At 47.5% G+C, this 25,825-nt stretch overlaps 1 protein-coding gene across 1 annotated transcript in view; it reads left to right on the top strand.

Annotated features, from left to right (window-relative positions):
* The window catches only part of VAT1L (vesicle amine transport 1 like), a 145,238-nt gene extending 124,363 nt beyond the window's left edge, over positions 1-20,875 (top strand). The window contains exons 8-9 of the mRNA XM_037144776.2: positions 17,337-17,420; positions 19,095-20,875. Of these exons, the coding sequence (XP_037000671.2) occupies positions 17,337-17,420; positions 19,095-19,193 (183 nt within the window). The 3' untranslated portion in view covers positions 19,194-20,875. The remainder of the gene's footprint in view (positions 1-17,336; positions 17,421-19,094) is intronic.
* Positions 20,876-25,825: the final 4,950 nt, after the last annotated feature.

The following is a 25,825-nucleotide window of genomic DNA, read 5'->3' as shown; positions in this document are numbered from 1 at the left end:
CCTCTCCTGCCTCCACGCTGATGCCAGTGAATGACCACGGCTTGTTTGTAAGTCATTCAGCCAGTTGACCCGGATATGAAACCTGCACATCGACTTCATCCATCTAAGAACGAAAAGAGCCAGTCCTTGCAAGTCCAACTTGTGTTTCAATCCAAACTTTGTCACTTGTTAGCTGCGTTTCCTTCCACAAGTCACTTTACCTCTCATGCTAACTCCCCCTTCTTTATTCTCTATCTGCAGGGTTATTATGAGGCTAAGAGAGGATGCCATGGTCTTAAACAGAAGATGAATAAATTATTAGTGTAGGTGACATCTGAGCCTTTAGTTAAGTCTCTTTTAGACAGTGAAGGACTGCAGCATCCCCCACAGGTCAAAGTGGTAACAGCAGTGATGGTAGTGAAATCTTTGAAAGGGCCATTGTTCTTTGGGGAACAGGAGTCTTGCATCCACAGCCCTCTCTCCCCCTTCTCCAATCAGTGACTCTCCCAACTTAGGAGAATCAAGTTCAGGGAGTCTCCAGGGTCACTTATCTGTGTAGACAGTGCTGTGGTTTGAATTCAGAGACCTGCCACTTACTGGCCTGTGGCCTCAGGCAAGTTCTTTAACCTCAAGGATAATAGGTTTCTAGGAGCACAGAGTAGAGGCTCCCACACAGGGAACAACAGCTATTAGGATCACCATTCTTATTTGCCTCTCATGACTGCAGGCGCCCGTAAAGGAGAGTTGTTTAAAGATGGCGTACCTTCAGAGCTCTGTCTGCACCTGAGTGTGCTTACCTGACGCCTTGCCACAGCCCTGGCTGCCCTGCAGCCTCTAGTTTCTGAGGCCACCCCTAAGGCAGGGGTTCTCCACCAAGAGTGACTCTGTCCTCTAGGGGACAGTTAACAATGTCTGAGGACATGTTTGGGTCTCACAACTGGGGCAACACTACTAGCATCTAGTGGTATTGTGCTAAACATTCCACAATTCACAGGGCAGTCTCCCACAACAAAGAATTATTCTGCCAAAAAATGCCACTAGTGCTGAGGTGGGTCAGTCTGGAAGATGTGTTTATTTTGCTGCAATATGAGAGAAATCCCTAGAATGCCCATCCTGAGCAGGAATGGCATTGCCCCTGGGGTTGTAATAAGTCCCACGCTCTCCAGGCGGAGTTGGGCACCATGTTCTCGGGGCTGCAGTGGGGCTGCAGTGGGGCTGCAGTGGGGCTTTCCTCATCTGCCCTGAGCGCACCCTCTGCTGGGGCCTGCCGTTCAAAGACACCTCCCAGCAAGGTAGCCCCATGAAGCTGCACCTAGTTTCTGGAAGAGCAAAAACAAATCACTCAGAGCATGAAATGTGCTTACCTCTTCAGTTATAAGCTGTGGACAGACACCCTGATACCTAAGGCACAACCCTCCTTTGGCAGTGACTCCGGGCATTTTTGTTTGGTTGGCTGGGTATTGCATCTGGAAAGGATGAATGCACCTCAAACTCTCCTTGCCTCGCTTAGAGATTCTCAGCATCTATGTCACTTACTCATCCTTTCCACAAATCTTCTTAAGCACCTGCTCTGCACTGAATTCAGCATTGTGTCAGAAATGAAATATTTATGTGGCACTCTGCCATGCTCTGGTGACAGGGCCATCATGTGCAGGGGGAGAGGAAGCAGGCTCTAGAGTCACACGGACACTAGCTGAGTTTTGTTTTGCTTTTGTTAAAATGTTTGACATTTTTTAGAAATTATAATCACACTGTGTAAAAACATTGACAGTTATTTTTTCTGTTTTTCTCTGGGGAGGGGTCCTCTTATAGACTTTGATAAGCATTTTTAAACTATCATGGCCATGTAATATTCCAACGAATGGATATGGCAACTGTTGCCCTGTTCCTGACTATCTAGGTTATGTTTCATTTTTATTGTTATACCTTTTGGATATGAAGCTTGTATTCTTATTATTCCAGCTGTAAGACTATTTGCTTAGGATATATTCCCAGAAGTGGGAATCCTCTTACTAGGTCAGAGAATTTTAAAGATTTTGCAAGGCATTTTAAAGACCTTGAAAAGACTCCGCAAATATTCCCACGCTGCCCCCCCAGCCATATGACATCGGAGGATTCACTCGGCCTCTCTTACCTTCCGCTGTCTCATCCTTAAAAGGTGCAGTGGTGCGCCACGCTTCTCGGGTGTATGAGAAGCACTAAATGGTTGTGATAGAACAGATCTTAAGTTCCCTGGTTCCCATCGTTAAACTCTAGTTCTTCCATTTTTTCTTTTTAGCTATGTGACCTTGTGTATATTAAGTTCTAAGACCCTTACTTTCCTCATCTGTAAAGTAGAAAATAATGTACCTGCCATGTGCAAACTTGTGAAGACTGGGGAAGCTGATACCTCTAAACCAGTTAGCTGGTTATTATTGGCATTTATAAAATAATCAACATAACCATTATCATTACTACTGTTACTATTATATTGTCTGCAGTGATCAGAACTCAAACAGCTGCTTTTGTCCAATTATTCTGGAGCTGTTTCAGTTTCTTAAACAGCTGTGGGTAGCTGACAGGCACATATCCCTGTCTCTTCTTTGTGCCAAGACTCTGCAGACTGAGGAACTGTGGGAAAGGAAATGCAGGCAGAAGGGACGGGGGCAGGTTTCTTTCATAATCTACCTGCACGGATGCAGAAACAAACTGAACACGGTCCCAAGCTTTCTTCATTCATGAGCTCACTTCTTTAAAACCAGCCTGGAATCCCAAGGAATGAAGACTGATGAGACTAATTATAGACTCCATGTGGCACACAGACCTGTCTGCTGTGTGTTTATACAGATTATCTGGGTTGAGCCAGAGTCCACTCAGAGGGCTCAATTACACAACCATCAGAAGCTAACACACCTTGTCAGTCGACTCCATGGGGCAAAGACGCTGTATCGTTTCGTTCTGACTCCCCCAAAGCCCGGAATTGCTCTGACACATAGAAGAGCACCTGCCCCCCAAAAATGGTGTGAGTGACTTGTGGTATCTGTACTTGGTAAGATCACTGACTCATTCACAGCAATCGTGACTGATTCCTGATCGCAGAATTTATTTTTTAAACAGGAAATCTTCTAATAGTAAAAATGACACATACTCAATCGGTATACTTAAAAATGTTTCCCTTTAAAGAAAAAAATCTAGCCCTAGCTGGTGTAGCTCAGTGGACTGAGCATGGGCCTGCGAACCAAAGAGTCACTAGTTCGATTCTCAGTCAGGGCACATACCTGGGTTGCAAGCCAGGTCCCCAGTAGGGGGCACACAAGAGGCAACCACACATTGATGTTTTTCTCCCTTTCTTTCTTCTTCCCTCCCCTCTCTCTAAAAATAAAGAAATAAAAATATTTTTTTAAAGAAAAAAAGTACATTCTCACACCTAACAACATCCCTTATGTATATTTTGTTTTTTTTTTCTTCCAATATTTTCTCTTTGTGCATTTGGGGGGTTTGTTTTGCTTTTGTTAAAATGTTTGACATTTTTTAGAAATTATAATCACACTGTGTAAAAACATTGACAGTTATTTTTTTCTGTTTTTCTCTGTGTGGGGGGTCCTCTTATAGACTCTGATAAGCATTTTAAACTATCATGGCCACGTAATATTCCAACGAATGGATACGGCAACTGTTCCCCTGTTCTTGACTATCTAGGTTATGTTTCATTTTTATTGTTATACCTTTTGGATATGAAGCTTGTATTCTTATTATTCCAGCTGTAAGACTATTTGCTTAGGATATATTCCCAGAAGTGGGAATCCTCTTACTAGGTCAGAGAATTTTAAAGATTTTGCAAGGCATTTTAAAGACCTTGAAAAGACTCCGCAAATATTTCCTACATTACTTTTTCTGGATATCACTTCGGTGTCTTATTGGTGTCAGTGAATTGTCACCTACCTCCCCAACTTCTCTTTGTCATGGGAACCTCCCCAGAGCCACCCGTCCTCATGCCCTACGGGGTCTGACTGATCTCCAAAGCCACCGTCTAGCACAAGTCCAGTCTGACTACCCGGTGAGCCCCGGTTCCGAAGGAGCGCGGTCCAGTCTCTCCTTCTCCTCAATGTGGCCCAGTCCAGCTGAGGCAGTGGGTCCCCGACCCCGAGTAGGAATGAAAAGTTGCTGGAAGACAGCTCCTTCCTTGTCTACTTACTTCCAACCCCTATAATGAAAGCCTGTTTTTTTGTTTTGTTGCCATAGCAACACAACCTCAAGACAATAGCTAGTAGCCTTAGTGCTTAGATAAAAGAAACTCAGCCAACAGACCAGTGAGAGAGATGCAGAAGGGAAAGGTGAGCCCTCTGCTTCCCGAGTGCCTCTGCAAGTGAGCCGAGGTGATTACAAATTACACTTTGGAGTCACGCAGACACAGGCATAAGGGAGGTTCCAGGTCATCTGCTTCCAATGCTAATTAAAGTGGATTAAGATAAATCAAATTATCTCTACCTCGTCTCTGCTTGATGGAGAATCTTTTAAAACGGGTCATTTTCTGCATGTCCACGGTCATATATGCATGACCCACAGACATGGTGGTCAGCAGTGTGGGAACTGACTGTGGGAGTGGGGGGTGGGACGGGCAGAGGAGGGCAAAGGGGGAAAATTGGGACAACTGCAATAGAATAACCATTAAAAAGTCTTAAAGACAAACACAGGTCATTTTAGAGAGTCCTTCCACCCTTTGGGGAGTTACATGGCTTCCACACAGCCTGACTCGACCTTAAAGGCAAGGTGGGTTTCTACAGCATAGCTCTGTATTCCGCCTTCAAATCTTGTCAGTTCCACTACGCAGCATCGCTAATTCCTAATTCTCATTGGTCACCCAGTCCCTCCTCCACCGGTGCCCAACCTGGCAACAAATGTCAGTATCTGGTCATATTCCCGAGACACACCTCTGATGACGTCCAAGTGAGGACCTCTTCTAGCCCCCTGTCCCCACCGAAGAGAGCCCAGCTCACAAAGTCCGGCACAGGGTATCCCCCAAATCTCCCAGCCCGCGCCCCTTCCCCGGCACACAGCGCCCTGCTGCCACTAACTCTCAGTCCCTGGATAAGCTGTCCTTCCCTTTCAGATTGTTCCTGCCTCAAGCACACACATTTTTTCTCTTCCTGGAAAAGGCCTCCCCACTCTTAAAAAGCCAACTCGAATGCCACTTTTCTCTAAATTGTGTCATTTCCTCACCTGGGCTCACACGCCTCCTCTTTTGTACCTAGATACAGCTCTTCCCACGCTCTGTGGCCACCGCCCGTTCAGCGGCCTCCCCTCCTTGGCCATCGTGGGCTCGCCTGGGGCGGGGGCTGGGCATGTCCATCTCCCTGCCTGCTGACTGGCACAGGGCAGGGACTCAACACTGGAAGTTATTGCTCTCACAAAGCTGAGTTATCTGGTTAAAAGCATACATTGTTCTACCTGGGGAGGAGGAAATAACACCCTGAACTCCTCCACACTGAGCTTCTAAGGAAGCCAGAGCGCTCTTTTCTGCCGTCACCACCGAACACACGCTGGGGCCTGACCACGGTGTAACAGTTTCAGAGCATTTGGGGGCTGACATTGTTGTCAAGGTTGTTGTTCAGAGAACTAGCTTCGAGTTTACATTCATGGACTTTTCTGAAAATTCCAAACATACTCAAAAGGAGCAATAATAGAATGCCGGGCACCTGCCCCACGGCCACGCACCCACTGGCCCAGCCTCCCCAGTGATTAACATTTGGCCAAATTTATTCCCTTTGTTGCTTCCCTTCCCCCATTATTTTGCTGGAGTATTTTAAGGCAAATCACAGACATAATATCATTTCATCTGTTAATATTTCACACTCTAGGTTCAAGTTCTCACCTGTCTACCTACTATGTCTGTGACGTCAGGCAGGGAAATTAACTGGCCCTCATTTTCCACCTGTGTAAAATGAGAATGATTATGATATATGCACTACGGGGTTCTCATGAGGAGCAACCGATTATTCCGTGAAAATGCATGCCCAGCTCATGTGCTGAGCGGTCAGTGTTAGTCATCGAAAGCACTGTTATCATTACCGTCACTAAATCTACAGCACCGTCTCGGGCATTTGTGGGTGAAAGACATAGGGCTGTATCAGCAGTCACGGATGGCCTCGGACGCAGGAGGAGGGTGGCCTGGAGTGCGGGGAAAACTCGAGCCTTACTGAGCAGAGAGGAAGCTGGGAGACTCATCGCGGAGGGTGATGATGGGGTCTTGAGCTGGGCAGTGACAGAGAGCAGAGTCAACACACAGGAGGAGATAAGAAATCATGGGTGTGTGTGCATGCACACAGATGCACACAGGGTTGCCAGCACCACCAGAGGCTGCAAGAGACATGAGAAAAAGCTGTTCCCTCAGAGGTCTCTGCAGGAATCTGTCCTGCTGACAACTGGCCTTCTGACCTGCAAAACAGTGCAAGAGAGTTCTGTTGTTTTAAGCCTCCCGGCTTGATGTACCTCGTTTCACCAGCCCTAGGAAGCAAATACACTCTGCAAACATTCCCATGTGCTTGTAATTTTTTAAATGAAAAGAATTACTTTAGCAGTGCACTGGGTATAATTTTTCAAGGTATTATTTCCAGATTCTTGTCCATATGCTGTATTTACTTGGTTGTAGTTAAGAGTCAAATAGCTTTACTTCTGGACTTTTTGTTTTCACTTGACAGAGCACTAATCTGTGTTCTTTTCATTCAAGGGAACTCATCTCTACTGGCCATTGGGTCGCATCAGATCCTACTGTTTCCATCCTCAAAATGAAACAGGTTCCCCACTGCATTTCCAACAGGCAGCTCTGCTGATTTTTCTGCTCACATCACAGTACGATCTGGCTCATCACACCATGGTCCGTGGGTTGCCAGAGTAATCCGCTGATTCTAACTTACCCACATAACTTACCCTTGAACCAAATCAGATAAAACTCAGCTGCAGAGTTCCCTGAGAGGCCACACAGAGACACTGAGTGGGTTTAACTGATGGCCAAGCAATATCCTGTAGGTCTCCCAATGCACAGAGCAGAAATCAAATTGTTTGATTCCTTCTGAGTTGCCCTAGAATGGGAGGGGTTGTGGCTGTGGCTCTCCACCACTTTCCAACATGAAAGACTGAAGCCAAGTGTTAAAGTGGGTCATATCCAAACACCAGCCCAGCCTCTCAGGGGGCCTTTGTCAGCCAAGCTGGGGGCTTATCCTTCCGGTCCCCGCCATGAGTCAGCCAAGCCCAGTGCCTGACTCATGGTGCACAGTCCATGTGCATCAAACAAAAACACAGGTAAGTTCAATACTTCAGAGCCCCTGAACCACAGTCACAGCAAACAAAGTGGAGGGCAAGGCCAGCACATCGCCTGGAAAGCAGCACTTGGTGGCTGTGGTGCAGGCAGCCTTCAGGCCACACTTCGAGAAAACCTAATCTAAGCAATCAGTGTTTTGAAGTCGGAGACCGTACTGTGTGTGTCTGTTACCGAGCACCTGCTGGGTATCACACACTCCTCTCGTCCTGGGGACAGAGCAGCACCCAGTCTTCTGTGGACAAGTCCCTGTCCAAGGTGCCACGTGTGTGCTGAGGTGAGGCAGGTGCCTGCCCCGAACGAGCCCATAGAGGGAAGTGGGGCATTGGCTCCCATCCCTCCACGGGTCTCAATTGGAGGGGATTTTGCCTCCCAGGGACCACTTCCAATGTCTGCAAACATTTCTGTTTGTCACATTGGGAAGTGCTATGGACAGCTAGTGAGCAGAGGCCAGAGATGCCGCCGAACATCCTGTAATGCACAGGGCAGGCCCCCTCGCCCAGGAATTATCTGACCCCAAATGGCAATAGTGCCTAGGTTGGGAAATTCTTTAAGAGAGAATGGAGGAAATGTCTTAACCAAGGAGGAAACAAGGTGCATATGAAAGTACAGAGGAAATAACGCATTAGTGGTCCTACAGTGCAGTACCCAGAGCCCTGCAGCCTTCCTCCCTCCCTCCCTCCCAGCCCTCACCTGCCCCAACTGCATCCTGCTCCTGAATACCTGGCAACAGCGTGGCAAGCCCTGGAGCTAGACAGGGCTCGGTTTGAAGCCTGGCTTCTCCACGCTTCACTGTTTGACCTTGGGCTAACCCTCATTTTCATCTCAGCTCTCCTCCACCAGCAACAGGGACTCGAGAAGAAAAGGGAGACTATTTTTATGTACTTCTGATTGACAGTCTGACAAACTCCCACTTACCTCACAGGGTTGATGCAACACAATGAGATCATGCATATAAAGTGTTTTGCCCAGTGACACCACCTGCTAAGCACTCGTCATATGTCAGCTTCTGTGATGATACTAAACTATGTCCCTACAACCCCCACTTCATCCTTTAAATTTACCTGACTTTTAGATTCAGCTCACTGAGACTCTCACCTTCTCCTAATACAACCTATGGGCAGCTGGTGACTCTCGTAGCACTTCGGTGCTAAGTCCAGAGCCTGTAGCCTTCCTGCATCCTTCCCTGTATGTGGGAGCATCTATGAAGAACCCCCTTCAGTCAAAGTGGTGGAGGACCAGCTTCCTGTGGAAGCACACTGTTGGCACACGCCTCTTACACAATCACTCTTTTCTTCCACTCCTCACTTTAGACCATTCCACAGGTCTTGCACAGTGTGTCTCAGGCATAGCTGCCTCGGTTGGCCACCTCTAATTTTGTACCCTAGGCACCCTGGCACCTGTCTAAATTACCGCTATGTCTAGATGACATAGTTAATGTATCTCAATTCCCTTGAGGTGCTGAAACTTCCCCAAAGACCTGCAAATAAGCCCTTCTTTCCGAGTGTAAAGAAGGTCCCCTCCACCTTCTATACTAGACTTGTCTAAATGTCAGCCAGTCTGGGTGCCATCCTTTTGAAAAGATGGCTACCCGTATGTATGAGCACTTTCAACACTTTGAAGGGTCTTTGGGCTCCTTCTCATTCTAAGCCTCTTCCACAAACTCTCATATCTGGCAATTCTGGGTGAAAACATTCAGGGAGCATGGAATGGCATAGTTATTAGTCTGTGAATAAATAAAGCCAAAATTATCTGGAAGAAAGGTGATTGTGTCATTATTATGGAACTAGCATTCTCCAAGCAGAAATACAGAGTATCTCTCCCTGGTTGGAGGACTTGGGTACTATATTGGATACCAAGAACGAGCTGAAATTATATTGTACCAGTCCTGCCCTTGTCCTGTGGAGTTTCAGGAGCAGCCGGAGCTCAGGTCACTGCTCAGCCCACGTCTGGCACCCCTGAGGAGCTTAAGTGATCCATGAGGGTTTTCAGAGCGGAACTCACCATCAGCACCCTCAGAGCTCTGTGGCCATCAAGGGCTCATTTGCTGGGCAGAGCAATGTTTACTTAGATTATTTATTTGTCCTCCTGTTTGAGTGACAAACTTCTACTTGACATTCAAATCTCAGACTCAAAGTTATTTCCTCTCAATAGTTTTCCCTGGTTCTCACCCTTCTCCCCCCTCCAACTAACCCCTCTGTTGTGCCCCCTCACAACTCGGATGTCCAGGCTACAGACTGCATGGCAGGTAGCTTCCCACGGGAGACGGAGAGCACCTCGTGTGCCTCTGTATCTCCCTCCAGGCCTCACTCGCATGTTGTTGGAATGAAGCGTCCTCTGAGTTTCCACTCTAATTCTACTCAACCACCCAGATCCAGCACTGGGGAACACTGTTGAAGAAAATAAAACAAACACTGGGGCCAACTCACTCGATTTTTTTTCACCTTTTGCTTTAGTTCAAAATATAGTAGTATAAAGATACATAGTTTGGCTTGAATGGGGATGGCGAATTTCTGTAGAACATGGCCATGACACCTATTTGATCAAGAGAGTCTGTCACCCAAGTCTCTGGGGAAAAAGGATCAGTCGCTGCATCTGGATTCTGCTGTCCTACTTTTTGCCTTCCCTTCTTCCTTGCTCTCAGACGGTTCTTACCTCTCCTAAGCCAGTGTTCATATGAACGATCCCTAAAAAATCCTCCTGGGGCATTGCCATTGGCTGTCCTGTGGCCAAGCAGACACTTCTCTTATGATGGCTACTTAAGGTCCCCCTTCCTTTAAAAGTCATAGCCAGCCTTGCAGTGCCAGGGCCTAGTTGGGGCAATAAAGGTAACAAAGGTGCAGTATTTAAGGAGGCACTCGTGCTCTGGTTCTGACCCAGCACTTGCACAACCTTGAAGGTGAGCACCACATTAAACTCTGCACCCTTGTCACCTCTCTTGTCCCATCCTCCCCTACACCCTGCATTATTGTTTAGCAAGAGAAAATAACCAAATTTAATACACGCGTCCTTAAGGAAACTCCGCGTGCACAAGAGGCTCCTCCCTGCAAAGACCCTGTATGCAACTGGTCCAAAAAGGACTGGAGTGTCTGAATCTTTTCTCTGCCTTTCCAGTGCATTGGTCATGATCCCTGACATTTTGCTTTTGCAGTCACTCTGGGATCCAGGTCAAAATCTCGGGGGCTCACTCACTTATAGATTCCTGCCACTATTGACAGAACTCAGAAATTCCAGATTCCAAGTCTACCTGCAAGGAACGTGTTCCTTCTCAATACACACTTTGGATTTTACATAATCCCAAAGAGGGCCATGGTTAATATCAGCGATTTTCCACAGGTGACTTTGGTAGATGTGCTTCTTAATTGTAGTATTACTCATTTCTTATTTTCAAATCTTTTAATTTATCATTTAATAGGCACAGTGATCCATGAAATAATTCATGTTTATTTTGTTCCTCTTTTAGGTGGCCAGGCTTATTACTATTCATAGCACAGCCCAATGTTTTTGATTAGTAAGGGGTATCGTTCTTGCCCTAATGACTTTGTGCCTTACACACCATTCAAAAGGAAATTGAATATTAATGAAACATTAAATGAGACCCTGAACAAACACTGAGCAGTGTTAACCCTCGTTACCCACATGTGAAGGCACTGACTACTCAGTCAGAGGAGGGCGTAGTGTCTGGAAGATATTCTAGAGCTGCGTGATCTGGTGTGAGCAACTGCATCCTTGGAAGCTCTTTGGGGCGCTGTTCCAAAGGCCCCAATCCACCTTCCCAGCATCCCGCCCGGCATCCACTTCTGCTTTTTGTCCTCATGCCCACTGGCCTCTCTTCAGCCTCCCATTCCACACTCTTCTCCCTGTGCTTGGAATGCTCCTCTCACACGCCAGTCATCCTTTAAACCCCAGCTGAAGTTCACTTCTTTAGAGAAGCCCTCTGTAGTCCTCCTGACTGGGTCAGACCCCCTTGTCACATTCTCAAGACACCACCTTAGAACTGCCAACTGGCCATCTCACATAGACTTAAGTCATTCTTTGATGAATCTGTGTCTCCTGTAAGATCATAAACCTCTTGAGGGCAGAGGATACCATAGGTGCTTGCTCATCATCATTTGACCAGGCTTCCAAGACCCCCCTTCATCTAGCTTCTTGGCAGGCAGAAATGAGGGCAGAGATGGGAATGATCATGACCACTGCTCCTCTGAAACGCGGCCTGAGCCAATTCCGTCTTCCCTGTGGCTCCCACTTGAACGCCATCTGGAATACCCACAGGCTTCGCTGAAGTGTGAACCGATAGTATGGGGTCAACTCTGATAGGTCGTGGTCCACGTGGGGGCTAAATAAACGAATCTGGGACACATTTTTTTAAACTGTGAAATTCTTATTGTTGTGATTAGCCTATTTAATCAGTAAAACTGGGATCTCTTAGGACAGGGAAAGCATATCCACTTCACCCATTACTCTACACGTAGCTCCTGCAATAGGGCTTTGGCACTGGTGAGTGAGTGACTAAATGCACGAATGGATAGAATAGCAAGTACCACTTAACATATCAAAAAGCTGAGTGACAAAGAGATGAAGTGACTTGCTGGAATGATATTACTCACTCAAAGCAGAGCCTAGGACTCACCTGGGATCTCCTGCCACCACCCACCTGGGATAGTACTAAGTGGCCCACCCAGTACAAGAAGCGTCAGAAAAGGCCCAGATGGCCTCTCTACTCAGGATCCTGGCATCATAAGGGGTTTGAATGACATGACTCAAATTTCTTCCCACTGTCCGGATGGAAAACCAGCTCCGCAGAGATGGCCTAAGAATGCCCAGAATCCCCAGTTCTGGGAAATCCAGCTACTAAGACCAGATCTGGCCAGCTGTGTAGATGGCAGTGGGGTCACAGACTGGCTGTGGGAACCATGCCCTGATTATGAGCAGACTCCACGGAGCCCCGGGCAGCACCGAGGGACCACCGAGAGACAGCTGCCTGGGCCAAGGCTTCCAGGATGTGGGGCAGACGGGACAGAAACCTCTGGGGACAGCTTAGCCACCTGGATCTCGCTCTCTCCACGTACCCATGTGTTCTCTCTCTCTCTCTCATTCATTCATTCATTCATTGTCTATCCTACGCCAGGTACTTCTTGGCACTGGGGTCCCAAAGGTTGTTGCCATTTCCCCAGCCACCTAGAGCTTCACTCTCTCATATGGTTGTCATGAGCCCTGTGCAGCCATGGGGCATGTGAAGTGTGGCTAGTCTGAACTGAGACATGATATAAGTATAGAATACACCCTGGATTCCAAATACCTAGTACAAAAAGAAAAGGAACGTAAAATAGCTCATTAATACTTCCCTATATATTGAGTATACATTGAAATAATAATACTTTGGAGTACATTATTAACATTAATTTCACCAGTTTCTTTTTACATCTCTTACTGTGATAATTAGAGAAATTTAGTCACAGCTGTAGCAGGTCGAGAGACCTGCCACCTAGCAGAGAAAGGCTGATGAGTACCGTTCAAGCCAGAGGGGGAGGGTAACATTACTGGCCCAAGGTGCTGAGAGAGCCCAAAAGACTTAGCCCGAACTGTGATGAGCAAGGCTGAGGGGCACAGAGCAGCTTCCTAGAAGAGTTCACATGCAAATCAAGAGTCCCAAGACAACTGTGGGCTAGCCCCAGGACCAGGACACTCACGGAAAAACCCCGTCTGTGCAGAGGCACGGAGCTGAGAGGCCCAGTGAAGTCCGGGTGTGTCTCCAGGGGCAGCAGTGAGAGGGGAAGGGAAAAGGGGGAGCAATGAAGCCAGAGAAGCAAGAGACGTCAGCTCCTGGAGACGAGTCTGGTGCTGTCCAGCAGAGTTTGAGTGTGGGCCACGTGCAGAGGTTTTAATTTTGTAGGAGCCACATTCAGAAAGGTAAAAAGTAGGAGAAATTAACTTTAGTAAAATGTTTTACTGAACCCATTTAAAATATCATTTCAACATGTAATCGATGTCAACCATTCTTAGTGAGATCTCTGTGTTCTTTTTTATTAAGTCTGCGACATTGGGTGTGCACGTCACACCCCGGCCCATCACACTCTGCACAGGGCCGCTGTGTCAGCACAGGTCTGCTGGACTTTTCTCTGGGGTGTGGTGGAAAAAGCTCTTAGGCAGAGGTGTGCCTTAGAAAGTTCTCTCTGTAGGTATAGGAGAGACAAATGGCTTTCTGGTAGCTGTCACCACCATCTGGGTGCTGTCACCTGCTGAGGCACTGCAGTTTATAAACTGGCAACACGGGAGCAAACTGTCCTTTCTCAGACTTTACCCTGTGATGGGGTTACCTGGAGGCCCTGTTGGAGTGCAGACCACAGAGTGCTGTCCTGGGTTTTGTCCAGAGTTCTGAAAAGGGGAAGCTGCTCGTTCAGTTCCCATCTGGTTCTCACCACCTTGCAGATGCCGACCTGGAACGGACTCCTTCTGTGAAACTGTAATGCCAATACTCTCCTCGAAGGCTTGGTGCACAGATAAAAAAAACCGAAGCAACATATGTTGAAATGCCTCACACTGTGCCTGATACAGAACTGATCAGAAATGGTAGTTTCCTTCTTTCTAAGTTATCATCGAAAGGACTCTCTCCTATCTCCAAGAGGATGTGAACTCAAACAGCATGACTGGGGATTGTTTGCTGGAAAGACTCCTAACCCTTTCTCCATCCCCCATGCAAGGAACTTCAAGGAAGTTCATTTCAGGAAGAAATGTCTAAAAAGGGGGGCTCTTTTCCTAGCATAACAATATGCATTAACTGGTAAGAAAATACCTTTTTCATTTCCCTGGGCTCTATCTTATTGGAAAATCAGCTTAAAAATTGTTCCTTATCTTCAAGGAGCTTCCAGGTGTTTAACGACTTGCTGGGGTAATAAACAACTGAATTCTGGGAAACCATTATGTGAAATGTTCCCCACTACTTTCCCCTGCCTGTGAGAATCAAATCCAGTGATATAGTTAAGGTGGAATTGGGAAAAAATATTGGCTTTGAAATCTGACAAACGTGAGTTTGAATCACAATTCTGTGGCTGACAGCCATAGAATCTTGGGGCAAATTGCTTATCCCTTTGAGTATCGAAGTGCTTTCTGCAAAATGGGTATGACATATCTTTGCAGGGTAAGAGTTACACATGCAAGGTGGGAATGTATAAGTTCCCTATTGTTGCATAACTAATCACCCCCAAACTTATCAGCTCAAAACAACATCTATGATCTCACAGTGTCTGTGGGTGAGCAATCTGGGCGTGGCTTAGCTGGGTCCTTAGGCTCAGGACCTCTCAGCCAGGGTTCAGGTTTCATTTCAAAGCCCAAGCTCTCTCATTGGCCACCAGCCCTGCCCTGTGGGCCTATGGAGACAGGGCAGCTCACAGAGGGCAGCTCAGGTCTTCAGAGCAAGAAGGCAAGAGGAGTCAGAGAAAGAGGGAGACTGCAAGACAGAAGTCTTTTGTAACCTAATCTCAGACAGGACATCCCATCACTTCTGCTGTGTTCTACTGGTTAGAAGCAAGTCACTAGGTGTAGCCTACAGTCACAGGGAGGGGATCACACATGGGTGTGAGTGTCGGGAAGTGAGGACATTTGGAAGCTGTCTGCCACAACATTTACAGATTTCCAGTAAACAGTAGCTGTCATAATGACCAAATATGAGAGAACTTTGCAAAGTAACGTTCACTACAGAAATAGACGAAATCTCCTGGATTATGTATTAGGGTCGAGAAATTTAAGAATCATGTGACACTATCAGTCTATCAAAGATCTTGATTCTGCCTGACGCTAGGTTATCCAGAGTCTACATTTACAGATGCATTTAATTTATATTAAATTCAGATTTGGTAACTTGTTACCAAGTAACGATGTTTGGATACCAGAAGTAAAAGGCATGTATCTCCCCTATGTAATGTTTTATAACATATCTAGTCATGTTAGAACGTCCATGTTTTTATGGGGATGCAAATAGAAATCTGCATCTTGTTCTTCTCCTTGAGCAGTATTATAAAGGACTGGATCCTTCAGTATGTTCTTTATAATTAGCACTTTAACAGCCATGTAGCATTTCCACTCAGAAGATAGATATAAGGGTCATGGTTTACTTAACCACTCCCTTGTCTGTGACATATCAGTTGCTTTAATGTTTTGCCATTAAAAGCAATGCTGTGACTGAGTATCTTCTGTGTGGTAAATCCCCCCTCATAATTTGAATAATGTCTTTAGGATAAAATCCCAGGAAAAGCAATTAGAATACACACATTTTAATGGGTCTGTCAAGTTTTTATCCAAATGAGAAAATGGCTTTGGTTTTTATATAAGCAAACATTGCTTCATCAGCTCCAGACTGAGCTCCTCAAAGGCAGATACCCCAGGTTAGTTTTTACATTTTTTTTAAAAACATGGCATTTTGCCTCAACATTTAATGAGTGTTGTGGGCTGAATGAACAAAATATTTGAAAATCTGAGACTTTAGGAAAAATATTTAGGCTAAATGTATTGAAACACTTTTTAAAAAAAATCAGGAGATGTTGCATTTCCATTTAGAAATCACTAAGATATGTGAGGGAGGTATCTGTGCTGAGCACTGGGTTCTCCTTGCCCTTTTCTTATCTCACTGAATCCTCGCAGCACCCCCTACAGTTCATTTTTCACACAGCAACAGAATGAAATGCTCCAAGCACAATCAGATTAGGTCTAAACTTCACTTTAATAAAGGGCCCCAGGAGACATCTGCTGGCCCTCAATGTTTGAAAAGAAACAACGTGTCCTCTTTTCTAGGAGAATACTAGTTCTCTGGAGAAGTCTATTTGGTTGGACACAAAATTTTCACCCAATACCAAGAATCATGGGAATTTTCTTGAATGTAGTTAACCCTAGGGAATGAGTCATTTTAGCCAAACTATAAGTCAGAGTGGTAAAATACTTAGCTAAGCATGGCACAAATTACCCTGAGAAACTATTTTTATTGGTCAGAATTCACTCCGGCTGATGTGTCCTGCCTCTGCAGCACGCAAATCTTGGAATTCCACTGTACACCCCCCCAACCCTTTTTAAAAAGAAATTTTAAAGAGTCCCAAAGAAGGCAGACCCAAGAAGGAACACACCAAGGCACATCATCATTACATTAGCCAAGATTAAAATGAAGGAGAGAATCCTAGAAGCAGCAAGAGATAAGGGGACAGTCACCTACAAAGGAGTTCCCATCAGACTGTCAGCGGATTTCTCCAAAGAGACCTTACAGGCAAGAAGGGGCTGGAAAGAGGTATTCCAAGTCATGAAATCCAAAGACCTACATCCAAGATTGCTCTACCCAGCAAAGCTTTCATTTAGAATGGAAGGGCAGATATAGTGCTTCTCAGATAAGGTCAAGTTCAAGGAATTCATCATCACCAAGCCCTTACTATATGCAATGTTAAAGAGACTTAATCTAAGAAAAAGATAAAAAATATGGACAGTGAAAGGACAGCAAACTCACAGTTATTAACAACCAAAACAAAAGCAAACTAAGCAGACATCTAAAACAGGAGTGGAGCCACAGAAATGGAGATCACATGGAAGGTTAGCAACAGGGGAGTGGGAGGAGGAGAAGGGGGGAAAAGGTACAGAGAGTAAGTAGCATAGACGGTGGGAAGAAAATAGGGGGTGGGCAAGAGTAGTGTGGGAAACGCAGAAGCTAAAGAACTTATGACACATGGACATGAACTAAAGGCAGGGAATGTGGGTGGGGGGGTGTGCAGGGTGGAGGGGAATGAAGGGGGGAAATGGGACAACTATAATGGCATAATCAATAAAATATATTTTTTAAAAAGAAATTTTAATTAGCTCGTTTCAGGAGTTTTCATCCTCATGTTCCAGACCCAAGAGACCAAGTTGTACTGATCAGTGTGTGAGCACTACAGCTTATTTGAACCCTTCATTCAAAATGATCTCAGGTTTTGCCACTACACTGGAACCACAGTGCCCTCTGGTGGGCAGCTGGTGGCTGGGTCTTCCCAGGCCCTCTACACTGGTGGGAAGTCTCACCTACTTGTGCTTCCCTGTATCTGTCACTCAGGTGAAGGAGGCCATGCAGCGGATCCATGACCGAGGCAACATCGGCAAGTTAATTCTGGATGTAGAGAAGACCCCAACGCCACTGGTGAGCCAAAAGCAGAGGGATCTGTCCCGTCCAGCACGAGAGCCTCTGATCGGGTGCAGGCACAGGTGGGGCAGAGGGAAGTGCAGGCAGCTCCCGGGCTGGCACAGGCGACCGAAGGGAATCGAACAACTGCACGAGTGCGGGATGTCACAGCCTGAGGCGCATGCTGGGGAGGAAAGGGAAATTCCTCCCCGAGAATGTTTCGAGAGCAACGTGGGGGCAGTCAGGAGAGGACAGAAACAGCAGACTGTGTCCACGACCAGTGCTATCTACTGGCTGCCGCGAAGAGGAGGGATTCCTGGTAAAAATCTAACAAATTCACATTCACATACTGAACAGACTGGTGCCAACTGCCTCTGAGGTGCCTCCCGATGATTCCATTGATTTCGCTTTATCGGAATAAAACCCCTAGATCCAGGGATCTCACCAGGAGGGAAGCGCATCCAACTCACGTCCCAGATGCTCTCACGGTGATCACTTGAGGGGGCTGTGCAGGGGTCAGAGGCTGCCAATCGACCACCTGACTCGAAGGCCAGCTCTGAGCTCCTGTGTGTGACCTGGGCAATTACCTGGCCCTCCGGCTTCCGTCCCCCTGTCTGTAAATTGGAGATTGATAAATTCTCAGAACTATATGCATAAAACGTTGTCTCATACACACTAAATTCCAGGAATGATTTACAAAGGAAATACTTAGGAAGGTTTGTTTGTTCTCACATGTTTAAACCTGGAGCTGCATTAGTCATTTATAAAAGAGAAAGAACAAAAATGTCTGGCATGGTTTAGTCCCAAGTGCGCATCTTCAAAAGTGCTTATTGGGCTTCTTTAACCGTAATGTAGTTTAAGTACGAAGGCCATCTCCCTCGACGAAGGGCGGTTACATGAGAGGGCATTTTACAGTGTATACCTGACTGATGGCAGTAAGGACATGGTTGAATGAATGCTGTGGCCACCAATGTTCTGAGGCAGATGGGGGACCAGGCTGAGGAGGAGAAGGCGGCTGGGACCCTGGGTCTTCTGCGCACCTGTGCTGTGTTCTTTAAACAAATGACCAAGCCTGTTTCAGCCCCAGCAGTGAAAGGCAGGCAGGTCCAGAGACGCTCCGGACTGCTTGTTGCTTTCAAGCCCAATGGCTGACACTGGCATCCCGCCTGTCTCCCTTACACGTGAGGTCCTGCTGGGCGCGGGGCAGGGAGGAAGGCCTGGCTGACCCTGGAGGGCATGGGCGGTTCTTATCGGAGCAGGAGATGAGAAGCATACCTTGCAAGGTGGGAACCGAAACCCTGCCTTGGCATCTCTCATGGGCTTGTTCCTGAATCTCAGGAGGGCTTCCCCCTGGGACTTGGGGAAGCAAAGAAGTGATGGGAAGTGGGCCGGCTGGACCTGTCTTTGGAGCATTGCTGGGGTGGGTGGAGACCGCAGCCCATCAGGATGGAAGACCAGGCTTGCAGGACTCCTCTCCCGAATTCCAAATCCTTGCCCTGAAATCCTTAGCTCAGAGACTGCTTCTTGCAATGCCCAACATAAGACAGCTAATATGGCACTGCCCTCCGGGGCGAGCAGGCAAGTGTAGCTCCTGGCCCTTAAAGGAGTCCTGTCAAGTGGCTCCATCGGTTGCTTGAGCAAGGTGGGGGTCAGGCTGCAGAGACATCTCACAGGTCCTCTGTTGCATTACAGATGGCCAACGACAGCACGGAGACCAGTGAGGCGGGAGAAGAGGAGGAGGACCACGAGGGCGACAGCGAGAACAAGGAGCGGATGCCCTTTATCCAGTAACCCAGGCCCCGGCCAGAAGAACGAAGGGCAGTTTGGAAGGAGAGGGGCCAGCTGAGGAAGCTCTCCTGCACCCCAGTGAACAAACCCTGTAGTCCAGTGCGTGTTGTGTTTGTCTGCAGTCGGCTGAGCTAAAAAGCTTTTGATCACTGTTGTTTTTGAAATTAAGTGCCAACCCTGTTCCATGCAGTATTACGTCCCTCCCTTCTGTGTATCACCCTCTCCCCCTCCCCTGTTCCAAGACCATCCATCTTTGGGTCCTTCTCGACAGTTCTAGAATAGCCTTGCCAATTAACACAAGCCCACAGGCCCAGTGCCTAAGAGAGCAGGCGCGGGCAAAGACAAGTTTGGATGGAAAGGTGTGATCACAGAGCACTGTCCAGACATGAGAATTCTTCAGGCCGGTGACACTTTTCGCTGCCAGCCACCCGAGCTTTTGGTGAGAGCACGTGCCAATGTGGCTGGGCAGGGAGAGGGTAGGCCAGACCGTTTCATGAGCCTATTAGTTGAGGATCTCTCCAAAAAGTCCTTTCTCTCTCCCCTGTAAGAGGCAACTTCCTCACACTCACTGGGTTGTTTCATGGTCAGAAGGTGGGACGCTCCCTGCATCCCTTCAGTGGTCCTTGTCCATAAACGCAGGGAGACAGATGTGGCTGTTTCAGGATGAAAGACAGGTCAACAGCAGAAGCTGGAGGACCGGCCACAGAAACCTGTGAAACCACATCTCATGAGCTAAATTCTCTCCTCCCTCACCGTACATATTATACTTTAATTTTAAGAAAACTGACCGCGTGCGGGACTACTTCAGCAATCATGACTGAGGCCTGTCTGTGTCCACGCACTCGCCGTCCGCATTACCCAGTGGGCTGCACTCACTTCCTAGGAGGGAGCCGCCGCCTTGACTGTGGCCCCCCCGCACCCCAGGGGAGGCCTCCCTGGTGGACCACATTTGGAAAAGATCACTGAGCAAACTCGTACTTGCCAAAGCATGTTTCGACATGTAACACATTTCTACTGGTACAAAAGCTGATGTTCAGCATCACATGCCAAATGCATGGTCCCTCTCCTCTGAAATATAAAATTATGGTGCAGACTTTTTGCAGAGCCTCTGTACTGGGGGAACTGGGGACCAAACTGGATTGCACACCCTTGTTCAATTTTCCAGCTCCTAAGCTGTGAAGACACCTTGCCCTCTGCCCCCACCCCACCTGGCATGGCTGAGGTGAACCAGGGCCCTGCAGGACGAGAGAGAGGCTCCGCAGGGGGCTCCTCCTTCCTTCCTCCCACTCCTTTGTCCCGAAGGGCGGACTCCATCACACAAAAACCGCACTGGAGACACAGGAGGCCCACACGACTGGCACCCAACTCACTTTATACGCTGGGAGATGCCGGAGGGCTCCCACATCGCCCGATCTGCCCCCCCCCCCCCAGGAGCCTCGGGGTAAACCCAGATCTTCCTGGAAGTAAGGGGAACGAGCGCGTCTGGGCGGTTTCCTGTTTCATCTCCAAAGTCGTTTTGCAACAAATGTCGCCTCATCAGTCACGTTCTTCTTCCCACCCTAAGCTTGTGATGACTTACTTACACTGAATATTTGCCCGAAGGGAGAGTGTGTCGTCGAGGAAAACACGGGGGTGAGAAAGGCGCTGCCGTCAGAGGGGCAGAGAGGCAGAGAGGAGAGCACCCCACCCCCCTGCCCGCCGCAGGCGCCCGCGGTCCAGCTCGGTGCCACGGCCAGAGCCAATGTCGAGGTTCCATCTGAACTCCTTTGCCAGATGCTGTACTGCTGGTCGTGTTTCTCCCATACCCAAGCTGACCATGGGGTCTTAAGAAGACCCCTTTTGCCATTTCCATCCAGCTACCCAAGTGACACTCCCGGTGCGCTGGACAGAAATGGCATTTTCTGGGGCTGAGGAGCACTGAGCCACTGGTCACGTCAGAGTTCCCCTCGGCCGGGCGCGTGGGCACTCCACATTGGGAACCCAGCGGGCCTGTGTGAGGAGAAACATAAAAAGCCATTCCACCCCAAATCTGTTTTTCCAACTCGCAAGAGTAACACAATAATCACAAATAATGCTGGTTGGTGAAAGAAAACCCTTTCATCTCCCCGGAATACAGAACGAGAAAACTAGACTGTGACTAATGTGATCAGTTTGTGCCATGAAGGACAGGGAAAAGAGAATCAAAACTATCTGTTAAACGCGCTCTCGCCTGGAGCGCCCTCCTTCCCGCCCCGTAAGGTCGCTCTGGAGGAAGTGCGAGGAGCGTCTCAGTCCGCCTTAAAGGCACTGCGATGGCTTCTCTGTGACGTCAGCTTGACCGGAGTGAACTGAAACATTGTCTAATGTGTTTGTGGCTTTAGAGCTTTTGTTATATTGTGCCTACAAAGCAAATTATGTTTACATAAAAATATAAATAAAGTATTCAGCATAGCATAACCTCGCCTGGCATGAGTTACTTCACATAAACAGTTGCTGGGAAAGCAGCACTCTCCACCCCCAGTGAAATGGAAGGAATGGGTGACTGAAAAAGGGAGAAACGAAAAGTTGGTGATAGGAGCCTCTCCAGATGAGGAACTAGGGACTGCAGAGAAAATAGAGGGTACAGATGAAACAAGCCTTTACAACGACATCCAAGTTTCCCTGAGCAAGAAAGTAAAGCCATTAACTAAACAGACTGCCCCAAACATCATCATCATCATCATCTAATAACAACAACAGCCCTGGTGGTGTAGCTCAGTGGATTAAGTGCAGGCCTGCAAACCAAAGGGTTGCTGGTTCGATTCCCAGTCAGGGCACACGCCTGGGTTGCTGGCCAGGGCCCCGGTAGGGGGGCATGTGAGAGGCAACCACACACTGATGTTTCTCTCCCTCTCTTTCTCATTCCCTTCCCTTCTCTCTAAAAATAAATAAAGTCTTTAAAAAATAACAATAATTATAATGGCATTTATAAGGCACCTACCTGCTATATGCTGTTAAAAGAGTTAAATACATGTGTACAATATCAGTTCACTGGCCTTTCCCAATAGCCCTGAGAGGCAGGGTTTATCACTAAGTCATTTTATAGGTGACAAGCCTGAAGCATAAGGGAGTTTGGCCCTTGCCCCAGATCACACAGTTAGTAAGTGGCTGGAGCCAGAATTTTCGAACCAAGCCAGAATCCACGCTCTAACTGCCATATCGTGTTCTCTTGCCTTCAATAAAGTTAAAATGTGATGCATTTCAAATGACCATCCCTTGGTCACTAGAAACTCTGTAGGGATCTTGTTTCCTCTGATTTCAAGGGTACGCCTGTCAATTTGTTTTGCTCAGTAGCACATAATATGCATATCAAGAAGTCCTTTTCCCTCCTGGCCCTCTCTGCAAGCGCTCAGTGCAGTGCTGATTTTAAAACACACAGGTCAATCACTTTTATTTTCTCGATCTAATATCCTCAAGGTTATCAAAGAAATACACAAAAGTAAATCTCCAAAGGCTAAGATTTCACAAAGGAGGAATTAGTTGATCAGGGAGGCTTTACTGTTTACCCGATTTCTCGGCAGGAAGCCAGGAAAAAAGAGTAGAGCTACTCCCATGTCAATGAAACACCACGGCCAACACACCTGAGTTTACAAAGTAGAAAAGTCAGTCGCACTGACTGCCAGTGAAACTCCTGCAAGGCCACGGCACAAGGGCTTTTTCCGTACGTCTGCATGTGATGCTCCGTGCCCCGTGCAAATCGCACGGCCTCACGTGGCCAGCGTCAGTGTGCCGCCACACCTGAACTCAGGGGGCAGCGACAGCTGGAATCTGAACTGAAACCCACCTTCACCCACAACTCTGAGAACGGGGAAGAAAGAGGTCTAGCAGCAGGAAACAAAATTCTTTTCAGCAGTGTGGTCAGGTACGCTCGTAATGGAAGCAAATCTTTCAAAAGCCATTTAGGGCACAGCAGAACGTTTTTGTAAAAGCAGAGGTTTTACAGAACCTTCAGAGGTTTTACTTCTGAAGGGCACACTGGAGGAACGGAGAGCGGTGTAGCTGGAATACACGTGTGCAGGAGTGGAGTGGTGGAGACATGCATGATGGACGTTAGTACCAGGTCTGGAGACCTCCGAATGCCCACCTGATAACCTTGGATTGCCACGGGAAGGAAGAAGGAGACACTGTACAATGGGGAGTGGAAAAGCTTGCGGTGTGGAGGCAATGACTAAGAGTAAATACAGCATTTAGTTGAAAGAGAGGGATGAGGGAAGGCTGCAGGTGGTCTGGAGTCAGGTGTCGGGTGCTGTGCCTAGTTTGGGTCCTCCGGAGTCAGACACCGATGTAAGGATTTGGACATCAGCAGTGTTGGGAGGTGATCCTGAGAAACAAGGATGTTGGAAAAGACACATAAAACAGGAAAGAGAAGGAGGCAATTCAGGGTGTGCCAATGAGCAGGCTGCCACCACAGACACGCCCACAGCTGTTCCACTTGAAAGGTGAGGAAGTGGTCTGTTTGCTCTGCTTAAAAGGCTCGGTACCTGGGAGGGGAGCAGGGGGTGTGGGCGGGGCACCTTACAGATGTGACCGGTGACTGCACTTAGCACGTTCATGGGCAGAGACCAAAAACAGTGGGACAATGCTTACCTCAGTTCTGGCTGCCTAATATTGGAAATAAAAATCTTCCCTCCTCTTTTTCTAGGATTTGCTTAATTAGAGAAGAGCTTTGCCCATCAACCACAGATGGTGAAAGTGGTTCAATAATCTCTTAACAGCCCTTATCAGTTGCCAATAGAAAGAGAAGGGACAGGGGTGAACATAAACAGGAGGAATATGTTTATTACTCTCTAAACCCCTCACCTACTATCCATAAGCGATGTAGTCCCTTCTAAGCTTGTTTAGCTGAAGAAATGGCCAAGGCTCCCAGGAGAGGTGAGGAAGCTGTCGTATTGTTCCATCCATACCCAGGCATCCTTGGTTGAGGACTCCGTCCCCGGGCATGTCGACTGACACTCCTGACATTGCCCTTGTGTGAACGGAGCACACTGCTGTCGCCAGCCAGTACCCCAGGCACAGCCACGGGAAGCCACCGGAGTGCATGGGGCAGCGAGCGAGCAGACATGGGACAAGTGTGCACAGCTCCCACTGCAGCTCTTCCAGGGAACCTACTCTTTATTCTGAAATTGAACAGGACGCTTTTGAGGCTTTCCACAAACCCTACTCCGGCCTTACTAACCAGGCCCTCCTTCCAGCTGTCTTGTTTGCCCAGATCGCCCTTCTCTTTCTGCTTTTGCTTCACAAGTGGTCTCTCGACTTAGAAGAGATGACCAAAATGCCTCTCCATCTCATTGTGAAGACTCACTTCATTGGGATCTTCCTGCCAAATCCAGGTCTTCCGTACACATGGGGCCAGAGAATCTGGGGTCCTGTGTTGCATAAAACCATGTTTGTTCCGCAAATTTGTAATGAACATTTACTGGGTGTAGGACCCTTTTCTGAGTTCTAGAAATAGAAAGAAAATAAGGTACAGACCTTTCTTCGAGAAATTTATAGTCTAAAACTATGCTGTCCAATACAAATATACAGAGTGGGGCAAACATAGGTTTCTAGTTGTTCCTACAGAAAACAATCCAATGACAGATTGTAATACAAGGATGAATTCTGCATTCTCACAGCTGTAAACCGGTGTTTGCCCCGCCTTGTATGTGCGCCACATACAAAGTTACATTTTCTTGTAGTCACATTAAAAAAGTAAAGAGAAACAAGGAAATGTAATTTTAATATTTTATTTAACCCAATATACACAGAATGCTACCACGTCAATATATAGTTAACATAACGGTTATTAATGAGATATTTTGCAGTCTACTATTTATACTAAGATTTCAGAATCTGGCACATCCAGATTTTTTACTTGCAGCACATCCCCATTTGAACTTGACACTCTGAAGTGCTCCACAGCATTTGTGACCAGTGGCGTCCGTTCTGGACATCCGGGATGAGAGGAAAGGCAGAAATGGACACCAAGACGTGCAACCTTGGCTCCAATGAGGCCAAGGGAAAGGCAGCAGGTGCACAGGCAAAACGGGGTCAATTCCATGATGCAGTGGGATGGGGAAGACGGCGAGTGTCCCTGGAGAACGTGGTGCTGGAACACAGTCCTTTAAGATGAGTGGGTGGTGCTCATGGGAGCAATGTACTTAAAACACACAGAATGAGCCCGGTACACAGTCAGCACTCACTGCTCGTCAGCTTCCTCTCCCACCCCCATTTGCCTGTGATGGGGGAATGAGATGACCAGGGAACACTCAGGAGCTTTCCTTCTTTTTGTAACAACATACAGTATATATAGGTCTCTGTATTTGTATCCAGATTTGTTATGGGAGAAAGAATAAGTTGTTATGGACTGAATGGTTTTGTCCCCACCCCACCCCCAACCTCCCCAGTCCATAGGTTAAAATCCTACCACCTACCACATAACGGCATAGGAGATGGGCCTTTGGGAGGCACGGTAATCAGGATAAGACGAGGTCACGAGGGTGGAGCCCTCATGAATGGGATTAGTGCCCCTGTAAGAGTCCTGAGAGGGAGCTTCCTCTCATTCTCCCTTGTGTGACAATGCAACACCGCTCAACAGTCTGCAGCCTCATGAGAATCTGACCATGCTGGCAGCTGAT

This window comes from Artibeus jamaicensis, unplaced genomic scaffold (assembly GCF_021234435.1).
Source record: "Artibeus jamaicensis isolate MK-2021 breed Jamaican fruit bat unplaced genomic scaffold, CSHL_Jam_final contig_464, whole genome shotgun sequence".
NCBI lineage: Eukaryota > Metazoa > Chordata > Mammalia > Chiroptera > Phyllostomidae > Artibeus > Artibeus jamaicensis.
The sequence above is the reverse complement of the archived record's forward strand: the minus strand, read 5'-3'. Positions and strand labels throughout refer to the sequence as shown.